A 12,488-nucleotide genomic window follows, 5' to 3' on the forward strand; every position below is an offset into this window, starting at 1 on the left:
AATTTTCTAAAATAACATTAAAATGTTTGTCGATAATTTTAGTATTTTTTAAACATATTAGTCGCGATATAAATGTTTTAATTTTTTTTTTTTTAAGTAGAAGGATATTAATGAATTTTTTTAATATTGATTGATGTGTTAGATACAAAATTTTATTTCAAAATTAAAAAACCAAATTCAACTAAGAAATATTGCTTCGTTGTCTCTTCTGTTCTTTCGGCTTTTATCTCCGCCATCACAGACGTAAAGAAGGTTGAAACAATCATCGCGGCCTCCTCCTCTGATTTCCGTCTTTCCCAGGATCTGAAGCTTCCCTGCTACTCTTAGGTACATCAATTCTTCTTTGTTTCTTTTTTTTTCTGTTCGGAATCGATTACTTTTAACTATATTAGCTCCAGCTCTCTGAATTTTTCTTTTGTGTTTCCGTTTTGGATCTACTGCTAGATCTTTCTCCAATTTCTCGTATTCTCTGGTTTTAATTTTGTAATATTTTGTGAAAGATTTCGCAGATCTGCCATGGATTTCATGAAGGTTTTCGATCAAACTGTCCGTGAAATGTGAGGCTCGAACTAGTTCATATTCAATTTGGATGCCCAATCTTTTCCCCCGGTTATATTTGTTTAGTTTTCTAGATGGAAGTTAACCTTCTATTAGCTTTAAACTTTGATTTTTGATGTGATTTCCATTTTTATTCTCTCTATTAATTACAGAAAGAGGGAGGTGAATTTGAAGGTCTTGAAGGTTCCGGAAATCGAACAGAAGGTTTGGATAATGCCTTTTCTTTTCGCTGATATCTCGATTTAGATGTTTACCTCGTTATTGTTATGGGTTCTTCCTCCCTTGCCGTTAATAGATCTAAGAAACACTCGAGCTGTTAGTTCAATTATCAATATCCCGCTCCACCTTCCTCTGAAGAATGTGATTCCAGCATCATTTGGGTGGATTTCTGGGAATATTGATGTTGCTTAGTATTGTAGCATTCAACTCCAACAATGGCGATTACTAGGCATGTGGTCCGTGCCCATTTTTGTCCCCAATTCCGGATGGCCCTCAGGGACTTGCCTTTTTAGATACAATGGATTAAGTTTCAGAGCAGACCCACCTCCAATGAAGTATTTAATATTGTATTGTTGGAGGATTGAACTTCTCAATGTGATTTTATAACTGGTTGTCATCACTGCTACAGGTGCTGGATGCAACAGATGATGAACCATGGGGTCCTCATGGATCTGCACTGGCAGAAATAGCGCAAGCTACAAAGAAATTGTAAAGTTACAACTCTTTTCATTCCATACCGCTCTTTCCTTCTTCCATCAAGCACTGATTTTTGCTTCACGGTTGATTTTAATTGTTCAGTTCTGAAACTCAGATGGTTATGAGTGTTCTCTGGACAAGATTGAGTGAAACTGGTAAGAATTGGCGTCTTGTCTATAAGGTAAAGTTTTATTTGTTCCCAGTTGAATATGATCTTATTACCTGACAAATAATATCACTCTTGCTTATGAATGGCACTGTCAACTTCTTCAGGCTTTGGCTGTAATAGAATATTTGGTGTCGCATGGATCTGAACGTGCAGTGGATGACATTATTGAACATACTTTCCAGATATCTGTAAGAACGTTTTGAAAATTTGCTTTACAGTGCAGTTCAGCGCTTTAGAGACTGTCTTATTTTTTTTTTTTGTGTTTTATTTTTGTTGGATAGTCACTCTCGAATTTTGAATATGTTGAGCCAAGTGGCAAGGACATGGGGATAAATGTCAGGAAGAAGGCCGAAACTATTGTTGCCCTTTTGAATGATAAAGATAAAATACAAGAAGTGAGAAATAAAGCTGCTGCAAATCGTGAAAAGTAAGTGAATATTTAAGGAATCTGATTCTATTTTCTTTCTTTAGATTGACTACCTACGAATAGACGGTTATATTTATGAGCTTCTCCTCACACTAATTGATCCTTGGTTAAAATAATAAAAGGGGGTGGATGGTAAAACCTCTGACCATGTAGTAAATAAATAACATTAACAATTCCCATAATTATAGCATCAGACTGTACCAGTTTGCTTGGGCTTTAATCTGGGAGCCGTCCTTAGAGTTAGGGTAATATGCTGCGAGATCGGTTATATTAAATATGTTCGAATGCTCATATCAGCCAAATGAAGATAAGTGTAGCCATTATCGACTTTCATCTATATTTTGCAAGGACTGAATTTCGTGTGCTATCTCTCCTTATAATTACTTTCTTCTACACTAAATTAGTGGATGTAGGCAATTGAACAAGATCTACAGTAAGCCTAGGAGTTTATTTATGCAAATTCTGGTTGTTTCAGGACCAAATTCTCATCATTTTGGTTAATGTTAGAAGTATTGACATAAAATAAAATATTTATCTTATAAAAAAAAGTAGGAAATAATTACATTTATTATAACCCATCAACTTAATCTTTTGGATTGTTTGATGCTTTAACATGTAACAAAGCAAGAGGTTCTGTATTCAAACCTTCTAATGTCATTTTCTGTCAAATTAATATTGATTTCCTCTTGGGATGTCTTTTACAAATTTTCAAGCTTTCAAGTGAGTGAGAGTTTCCAAGTATTGATATAATTAAATTTATTGTAATCATCAACTTAAGCTTTTTGGTTGATTGATGATTTAAAAGTTCGCTGGGACCTCAGTCACCATGCAAATTGATTTTTCAAAATAACTAATGTACATGTCCATTCTTAGGTACTTTGGACTTTCATCTACTGGGATTACTTACAAGTCAGGCTCAGCCTCGTATGGCAGCAGTAGCTTTAGCAGTGATAGTTATCAAGGTCAGAGTAGCTTTAGAAGCGATAGATTTCGTGATAGGAGCAGCGACAGGGATTCATTTAGGAAGGAAAAAGAAGATCAGGATGACTTTAAAAGGTCAAATTGGTCTACTAAGCAGGATTATAGCAAGGGTTCTGCACAAAACAGCAGGTACGTACTTGTAGAATATTTACCTTTTTACTTGATTCTATTTGCTGAATACGATGGTACATTCTTGGAGTAGGTTCTGCAAACAAACAACACATCTGTTCCTTTGAGCCATGGTTCTTTTGCTAGGTTTCGTTTGGACTCTGTGATATATTGAAGAATTATATTACTGGAGAAGTGTCAGCGGATAATCTTTTTAAAATGAGAAGTTGATCAGAAGTTATTGCGTCTATGGTTGGAGTTATTAAATTTTGGAGAATTCATTGTGAAGTTTCATGTTGTTTGGTCTTAAATTATTGTGTCTCATATATAAACAGACAGGCATTGCCTCTATATTTCTATATTGTCTTGCTTCCTAATATGGAGAATTCTCTTTCAGCAAGGATCAAAGTAAAACATCATCGGGAACATCGAAGTTCTCAAAAAAGTCAAATGACTCTGCAAATAAGGGTGTCTCCTTCAGTTCTAGTCCCCAAACAAATAATTCTGACGAAGATTTTGATGATTTTGATCCTCGTGGGAATTCCACCACCACCACCACAAGTAAGTGTTTTGAATTTTGAAATGTTTATGCTTGTTTTATTGCAATAAGATAATTGGTGTGTTAATTTTGAACGTGGTTTACTTTTGTAGCTTAAATGCTTAGTGGATGGACATTCTATACTATATACAAATAGGACCATAAATCAGATTTTTTTTCTACTTTGATTGGTTTTATTTATTTATTCTTAATAATTCAATTACAACGGTTATTTCCCTCAAATTTTCCATGACATTTCTTCCATTATGTTTATTGGTTACCATTGTTTTGTTGTATTAAGTGAGTATCAAATAATTTTTAGTTTTTTATACTTCCAAAGGAAAGCTAATTAGTAAAATAATGTTATTTTGAAACTAATGAGTAAACTAGAGGTTGTAAAAGAGGTGCTAAGGGTTTGAAATCGTGCTTTACAAATGTCTTCCTCATTTCCTTCAATTTGTGTATATTTTGGTAATTTTGGTATAAGACTATTTGTAAGTTACATTGGATCAGAAAAGGTGCAAGAAGTTGATTAAAACTAATAGGTGAAATATGAATAAATTCACTATCTTCTTCCTCACAGTTCTGACGTTGGTTTTAGGTAGTGTTTATCCCATGGGGGTGAGTTTGTATAGTCTAGGTTTGAAAAACCAAACCTACATTTAGTACCTGGGCTTACTTTATCCGTCTTTCCGAGCTTCAATCTTTCTAATCCCATGAAATACTCAAACACAAGTTACGCACCAGACTACGAAGTTTCTTGTGTAAACTTCGGTTTATGCTGCCCGTTTCTCTTGACAATCCAAGTACAAATTACACTAGACCAGATTTCCAACTCAATCTTCACAAACCAAAACTTTACTTAAACTATTGACTAAACATGCCCTTACTCTATTATATATTGGATTTAAAACTTTGACCAACCATAAGTCACAATTACAAAAACTAGTGGGGAGAAAGTTTGAGAGTGATTGTTGTTGGGAGAAAGAGTATTAAGACCTCTATAATTGAGAGTAATCCAACAGGACTGAAATACTATACTCCCCTTCCATGTGACCAAAGTTTGTAAATAACAACACAAAGTAAAGGGGATAACAAAAGAGAACACAACACTGAAAGTGTACCAGTCGCCCCAAACTTGAGACTGCATCCAGTCTTGCTAGTTCTACTATAATGGAGCATACAAATGACCTTCAAATTCAGGCTAACAATCAACATCAAGAAACCACGACAATGGTTTCCTTGACTTCTAACCACCTCAATGATATTTGCCTAGGATTACACAAAGAAATAAAAGCCTTCAAACCCACACTCAAAATAAAGCTGACTCACTAAAAGGCAGCGTTGCATGCTATGAGCATTGGTATTAAAATGAAGTCCCGCACATGTCTGTTGGCTTCAAGGTCTTCTGCAATAGTGTCTCCTTATTCTCCGTTATGGAACACTGCTCTTTTCAAATTGAAGTAGCAACACACACGGATGTGATTTATTATTGACTGAATACAGGAAGAAGGAAGAAACAATGGCTGACCACATTACTAAATTATATATAGCATGCATTTATTTTCCAACACTTCTCCCATTCTGAATTAACTATTTGCCAGAAGCTGCTGTACCAAGCCCCAATGGAGTGGATCTTTTTGAAGATAGTTTAATTGGAGATCTCATGGATGCTCCAACACTTGTTCCTCCTGGAAAGCCTGACAGCAATTCTCCGGAGGTCGATCTGTTTGCAGATGCTACTTTTGTATCAGCCTCACCGCCAATGGAAAAGGAACCGAATTCCTCACTAAAGGTTCTGGATGCTAAAGTATTTTTAGTGGTTTCATTAAATTCCCCAATTAATACATGCTCCTGTATTTTGTTTACTGCAATCACTGTCTTGCATTTAGCCAAGTTAGAGATTTACCTTTTGATTCAAGAATAGTGTTGCATTTAGCTTGAGGTAAGTCATGCATCTTTTTCGATGCACTTGCTTTTTGGTCATCAAGGACATTCTCACATATGTGATTGAAAGCTAATCTACTAGAAATTCTCATTTCTTACAAACTAGACTTTGTTTCAGCTGTCTTCATATGTATTTCTTTATGAATAATTGAATAATGACTGAAAAAACATGTAATTCTTTTATCTGTTTTGCTTGGCCTCCTCTATTACTACTTATTTGTATTTTTATCTATCAACGGCCATTTTGATGCTCTAACAATGATTTGGTCTCTTTGCTTCTACTCATTATCTCAACAAAATATTATATTCATGAAAGTGTGTGGAGTTCGTAAGTGCCTCTTTCTGATGTTTAGTCTTTTTTTTTTTTTTTTTTTTTTTTTTTTTTTTTTTTTTTTTTTTTTTTTTTTTTTTTTTTTTTTTTTTTTTTTTTTTTTTTTTTTTTNTTAAAAATAAATTTCTTACCTTTTATCCAGGCTGAGGTTGATCTATTCGCTTCACAACCTGCTTCAGTTTCTACACCAGTTGACTTTTTTGGCTCTCCTGAGCCGGTTGTGCAAACAGGCACCAACTTTGCCGGTGCAGCAAGAGACAGTAAAGCTTCACAACCTGGGTCACTTTCTGCAACATTCGACTTTTTTGCCTCTTCTGAGCCGATTGTCCAAACAGAAACGAACTTTGCTGGTGCAGCAAGAGACATAAAAGCTTCAAAACCTGCTTCTGTTTCTGCACCAATTGACATTTTTGCCTCTCCAGGGCCAGTTTTGCAAACAGAAACCATTGCTAGCACAGCAACAAACAGTAAAGTTGTGGATCCTTTTGCTGCTCTTCCACTTAACTCTTTTGATGGGTCGGATCTTTTCGGTGCACCCTCTTCCCATTCTGAACCAGTGTCATCAGTAGAGCCTTCGCAAAATCCTGTTAGTTGCCCATCTAATAATCCAGATGGAAAATCTATCAACAGTTCATCAGCTCCAGCGAAGAAGAATACTTTCCAGGTTAAATCTGGGATTTGGGCAGATTCACTAAGTCGAGGACTGATTGATCTTAATATCTCGGCTCGTAAGTCTATCTTGACTGCCTCAATCCTTTTTACTGGCCTTTCTTTTTTCATTTCTCTCTTTTTCCCTTCTTGAACTAGTTAAAGAGACATTTCGTAGACAATATTCTGGAATAGAAAGTATACCATCTTCAGAATTTTAATAGGATTGGTGCTAATAAGATGGACCTCTGAAATAGAAATGTGCTATAATAGGATTGGTGCTTGATTGAGCATATTACGTTGTGGTAGAAGCAATATCATCTTATTTGTTCTTAAAATATTATATCCTCATCATCACTTCATTGGACTCTCTGAAGGCACTTTTGGGTTGTTTCATCTTTCAATAGCTCCCTTAACCCCTCATTTGCTTGTCTGCATTGCAGCCAAGAAGGTTTCCCTGGTAGACGTCGGTGTTATGGGCGGACTGAGCGATTTCTCAGACGAGCTGGTGAAAGGACCAGCACCTACTTATCACATGGGGCAAGCAATGGGTGCAGGATCTGGTCTTGGTAGGACGGGATCGCAGGCGATGGGAGATGATTTCTTTTCGCAACTTTCGGGTCAGCAATACCAATTTGGCGCTTTCCAGAAGTAATCTGTTCTTTCACCTGTACCTCCTTTTTCTTCCTGTCAATCTGCGAAGAGTTTGTGGGAAAACCTCGAGCGTTTTGGTGGCTTTTGTGGAGACGCCACATATTATTTGATTCGAGGAAATGCCTTGAATAATATAACATCGTTGCTGCGTTTCTTGTGGTCCTATATCTTACTGTGAATGAAGGAATAGTGTTTTGGTTGCTGCGTTTCTTGTGGTTCTATATCTTACTGTGAATGAAGGAATAGTGTGTTTTTTATTTAATATGTTGCCGAAGTAAGACTTGAGCAATTTGACTCCTAAAAAGGGACAGAAAGTGATTGCAATACATTACCCATAAATGATTGTGATGTTATAAATGGTGTAAATGTATATATCGTTTCTTCATACGTCTAATTACATGTTTGTGAGAACGGAATTATGCATGTTCGTATTTGAGAATACATTAGTTTTTCATTGAGGTCTGGTTCCCTACCTTGTTGAAGTTCATTCAAATTTTATATGAAATTTAATCTTCAATGCCCGGGGAATGATCATTTTACTCAAGAACAGCTTGACGATGCGTTCTCGAAAGCAAGGTTGAAAATGGTGTCAATGGTGTTGGTGTCGTTTAATTATTTTCTTTTATTAACCTAAAATATGGGGAAAGAAAAAGAATAAAGATAGCTTCAATTCCCTGATTTTGGTTATTTTACGAAAAAGTTCAATACACAGACAACAAACTGTTCAAGAACGAAGAAGAACGAAGAAGAACGAAGAAGAACAAAGCTAGACAGCTATCGTAAAGTTCAATACACAGACAACAAACTGTTCAAGAACGAAGAACGAAACTAGACAGCTATCAAAATGGAAAACCGATAAAGAAAATTGATAATATGTAGTAACAGTATAGTAATTCAATGAAACTATAACTTAGAAGGGGAAAACAAATTATTGATTGATCAAAACATGCGAATCGTTAATTTGAATTACTTTCTACTATTTCTTTGTTGTTTACCTTTGCTTCCATATTCATATTTTGATTTTGTTTTACCTTTCATGTAAAATTTGCTTCTTAAAAGTAACATACACAAGCGACTTACCAGTATGTAAAGTAATCCCTTCCATTTGAGATAATACTAATAACAGCTGAAATCCTTCCTCATTCGTGCAATGTACAAACACGAAAGTGTTTAAATATTGAGGATTGGGTTCATGTTCATCACAACACAGTTCTTATTCAATCATATTTCAAGCATCCTTCCTCTTAGCATCGCTTCTGCCTTCCTCACCTGCCTCACCGATCCGATGATGAATACCTACACATCACCACAATTACATTCAACAATTCTACTTCCTTACTGGCAGAGAGTTTTAATATACATCAACATTCAACAGCTTTTTGGCTCATACTCGAAACTTCGAGGCAAGCATATAGAGTTCCTGTTTGTTTCTGGGGTTTTTTAACGAAGCACTCGAAACGAGTCTTTTGAGTTCTAGTCTAGGCTGTGGGGTTGAAGCAAATGGAGAAGAATACAGGAGCATACCATGAAAGTTTAAATAGTATCAAGTTATAGGCTTTATAACAGTGGTTTGTTGAAGTGAATGAGAAGAGAGACTAACCTTGTCCGGTGGGCCCTTAGCGCCGCCAATGAGAATTTCCGCACTGCATTTGATGAGTCAAAGGTGAGAAACAAGAGATATGATATTTTTGAGCCTGAAGGATATAAATGAAGTTGAAGAGATTTTGGCTATAAAGAATTACTTGCAGGATTCCTTTATTGACAAAATTGAGGATCCTCTCCTACCAATTACGCGTCCCATCATTCCAGGGGGAACATCTAAGACCGAAAGAATTTCTTCTTCAGGAGCATTGCCCTCTCCTACAAGGTTATCTGCAAGAACATGTTAGACCAATATAAATAATCAATTGACACCATATTAGAGAATTTCTTCTTCAGGAGCATTGCCCTCTACTACAAGGTTATCTGCAAGAACATGTTAGACCAATATAAATAATCAATTGACACCATATTAGACCAATATTTATGAAAGTTTTATTAAACTATGAAGGATGAAATTCTAACTTTAAAAATCACAAGGACTAAGTTCTATATGTAGACTAAATTTATAATCTAACCTAAATATTTTACAAATTTCTAACTATTATTTAAACATATTCTTTGGGTTTCGACGGTAAGGTTCATAGACTACTTTTCATTTGATGCAACTAAAACCTGGCCCGAACAAATTCTAACATTTAAAACCATAGGGACTAAATTCTAACTTTCTCAAAGAGACCACATTTGTAGTTTAACCCAATATTTACAAATTTGAACATATTTGATGTTCAGCAGATTCGATTATTGAATTCTAGATAGTTGAACGAAAAATGGAGAACAACATTTCTCACATTGCTAAATACGTTTTTTAAATTTTGAACCCAATATAATTGTGAAATCATATCATAACAGAAGGCAGACAATATTGAAACATCATATAGAAAATTATTATGATGAAACGGATTCAAAAACTGTACAAGTTGAAAAGTTTGCAATGACAGTTAAAATCAACTTGACATACCAGAAGGTTCAATTTGCCATTATTCTCATTATATAGACTATGCATGGTAAGATGTGTTCTAAAAGAAAACCTGGAACAGAAGGGAGAGGAGGCCAGTCAGTATAATCATTATCACTGATGCAAAAACACCGACAGTACAAAGCACCACGCACTGCAAGGTACCACAGGGATTGTTGATTCAATTTCTCCATCATCTTGTGGTAGATGTAAAGAAGAAAGCGTACATCATCAGCAGCTGCACGGACCATCAATTCAGACAATGGTCTATATGTCCAAAACAGAGGGTCCTGTAAAATATAAATTTAGAATTAAGGATTTATGCAAAGATAGGTATAAACTTGTGGAACAATTGATATCTCCAGTTTCCTGAAATGTTATGTATACAAACTACTTTAATTTTAAAAGCATTTTATCAATATGACCAATCTTTAGGGAATTTCGTTTGTGTAGTTATGCCAAAAATCTGACAGCAAGTTTTCTGTTTTTAATGCCAACGTACACACGTATAACATTCTTCTAGATATAGGTTCCTGCAATTTATGATGGCCAAGTGGATGTATAGCATTTTCATAAGGGTCCTGCAATTTTTATTTTTTAATATGCACTAGATTTTATGTATTCAAAAACGTGCTGAAAATAATCTGACTACAAAATTGTTATTTCTGAATAATAATTCTAAAATCATATACAGTCTCATTCTAAGCACAATGTTAATATTATGGTCATAATTATAGTCTCATTCAAAGCACAATGTTAATATTATGGTCATCACGATATTATACCTGTATAGTAATAATCTTAGTTTCCATGTCATTTTCGTCGACTAAAGACCTGAAATGTCTATATTATACTTGTGCTACTCCAAAAGAAGGATATTACATTTAGGAATTAAGCACATCTGACCTATAAAGCACCACATAACGGAAAACAATGCAAAATTTATAGAACCACAGAACATCTTGCTAGGATTCAAAATTCTGCACAGCAATACAGCTATTATGACCAAACTAACCTGCCTAAGTAGGAGGCGAACCTCTTCCTTCTCCTGATATGATACACCTACATTTAAGAGGGACGATTGCATATTTGTAAGACATAGAATAAAAATGTAAGCATTAGCAGCACAAAGTACTTAAGTTTTAAAAGTTTCTGATATTGGTTAGTCTAGGCAAATGCATTTCATATAACAAAAGCTTATCAATTTCTCCACTGATCATGAGAACTTGACATAGATTCTGGATTATACCTTTCAAAAGTTTCTGATAATTCAGTAAATCAAAAAGTAGATCGGAGATGGGACAATAAAACTTTACAGTTTCCCAGAAAAGGATAAAATCAAACACAAAGTCTATTTATTTGGTGTACTGGAAAGGACTACAAAAAAACAAAAAATTAGGTCCTCCGAGCTCTTCCAACTCCAGAACTATCTTCAAGTTTGTTCCTATCCTTCTATTCAGAAAAATGGCCTTCGCCTCTTTCTCCAAAAAGTATAACTCTCGGCACTTTCAAAACTATACACTCACGATTTGAACTACAAAGTCTTCAATGCCACAAGCAGCTCTAATTGCAATGAATGCAAAGGGGATCTATCATCTGACAATAATATATCTTTGAGGTTGCAAATTTACAATTGCAAACAGTCATTCCTCTTTTAATCCCGTCATTCATGTACATCTTTGAAAAGGTCGCCAAGTAAATAACTACTCATTAGGCACTTTTACCCTGAAAGCACACCGGCACATGAGACAAAAGAAAAATATACAGGCTTTATTATTATTATTATTATTTTCTTTGAGAGGGGAACAAGAGATTTCATAGAAAGATGAGCCCACCAAGGTGGACTACAAGAAAGATTTCCAATTTTTTAGTAAAGTAGGACTATAGTCTTTAAAGGGGTATGAACATTACACCAATATAATGTATTCAAAAATATTAAATCAAAGGAACTCTCAAGAGAGCCACAATTGTTGTTGAAGATCCGTTTGTTCCTTTCATGCCAGAGAGACCCAAAAAAAGAGGAGCGATTGAAAGGATGTCCCACAAAAATCAGCGCATGAACTGCAACATTTTTGGATGGAGAATGCATGAAATACAACTCTCTAACAGAATCTCATGAGAGTGAAACTTCTGGTTCTACTTTACTTAACCTCATGCTTGCAAAGAATGAGCCAAGTGCAAATTAAGTGTGCACGATCAATGAAAGATGGCTTTAGACTCTAAAATCAGGCTCCTAGTTCGGTCATTCTAATTTCCTATTTTACCAGAATTGCAACAACCCACATAACCTTCCCAAATATAATTTAATCACAACTCTCAAGCTTATACTTGGTCCATGAAAGAAAGAACTCGATATTTTTAGAGGAAAAGAGGTGAGAATTGGCATGAAACTCTCTGTCCAATTAAAGCCATGTTCTTTACCAATGTCGATGTGATTATAGCATACTGAAGAGAGATGTTTTTATGGGAAACCTCCAAATCCTAAAAATAAGTTCCGAACTCCAAGTTCACCCACAAGCTAGGCTAATTTGGCTTAGAGACTCTACCCTAATTAACCAAGTGCGATTCTTAACCCTCCGCCACACCTTCCAGTAAATTGTTCTGTGAAATCTCCATCCTTTTCTATAATCTTCAAAGAGATTATGGACACTGATATATCATAATATAATTTTTATATTAATGGATTTTGATGCTATTGACTATCAAACAAAAAGTGAGCACAGAAGTGTCATTAATGCAATAGTCATCCTTCAGATCAATGGGAGTGTCACACAGAGACAATGTTCTCAGCTAGGGGTTAAGACAATGTAATAGTTTCCAAATTCCAGTTTCTACTATATATATATATATATATATATATATATATATATATAT

General features: G+C 35.1%; 2 protein-coding genes across 6 annotated transcripts in view; one reads left to right on the forward strand and one right to left on the reverse strand.

Moving 5' to 3' along the window:
* Positions 1-187: 187 nt before the first annotated feature.
* On the forward strand, positions 188-7,410 carry LOC111798493 (clathrin interactor EPSIN 1-like). Of its 3 annotated transcripts, none has more exons than XM_023681674.1 (12): positions 188-327; positions 501-557; positions 711-762; positions 1,187-1,266; positions 1,357-1,435; positions 1,528-1,611; positions 1,705-1,850; positions 2,724-2,960; positions 3,337-3,500; positions 5,082-5,272; positions 5,898-6,483; positions 6,847-7,410. In XM_023681674.1, exons 2-12 carry the CDS (start codon positions 517-519, stop codon positions 7,056-7,058), a joined length of 1,872 nt encoding a protein of 623 aa, XP_023537442.1. In that variant the 5' UTR covers positions 188-327; positions 501-516; the 3' UTR covers positions 7,059-7,410. The 3 variants fall into 3 exon arrangements, with proteins under 3 accessions (XP_023537442.1, XP_023537445.1, XP_023537443.1); XM_023681677.1 differs by having other exon boundaries at positions 5,085-5,272; XM_023681675.1 differs by having other exon boundaries at positions 510-557.
* Positions 7,411-8,133: 723 nt separating this feature from the next.
* Positions 8,134-12,488, reverse strand: part of LOC111799013 (piRNA biogenesis protein EXD1-like) — an 8,257-nt gene continuing 3,902 nt past the window's right edge. The window contains exons 6-10 of one of the 3 annotated variants that reach the window (XM_023682391.1): positions 10,630-10,676; positions 9,688-9,904; positions 8,800-8,929; positions 8,658-8,700; positions 8,134-8,353 (exon numbers count right to left, since the gene is read on the reverse strand). In XM_023682391.1, coding sequence (XP_023538159.1) covers positions 8,279-8,353; positions 8,658-8,700; positions 8,800-8,929; positions 9,688-9,904; positions 10,630-10,676 — 512 coding nt within the window. In that variant the 3' untranslated portion in view covers positions 8,134-8,278. The other 2 variants (XM_023682390.1, XM_023682392.1) reach the window with 2 other exon arrangements.

Source organism: Cucurbita pepo, chromosome LG07 (genome assembly GCF_002806865.2).
Source record: "Cucurbita pepo subsp. pepo cultivar mu-cu-16 chromosome LG07, ASM280686v2, whole genome shotgun sequence".
Lineage (NCBI taxonomy): Eukaryota > Viridiplantae > Streptophyta > Magnoliopsida > Cucurbitales > Cucurbitaceae > Cucurbita > Cucurbita pepo.

What these genes read in the sequence shown, in the direction of transcription:
- LOC111798493 (XM_023681674.1), top strand. Translation starts at nt 517, where the DNA reads ATGGATTTCATGAAGGTTTTCGATCAAACTGTCCGTGAAAT. An exon ending in GATCAAACTGTCCGTGAAAT is followed by an intron (nt 558 to 710) that starts GTGAGGCTCGAA and finishes TATTAATTACAG; the next exon opens with AAAGAGGGAGGTGAATTTGA. An exon ending in TTCCACCACCACCACCACAA is followed by an intron (nt 3,501 to 5,081) that starts GTAAGTGTTTTG and finishes ACTATTTGCCAG; the next exon opens with AAGCTGCTGTACCAAGCCCC.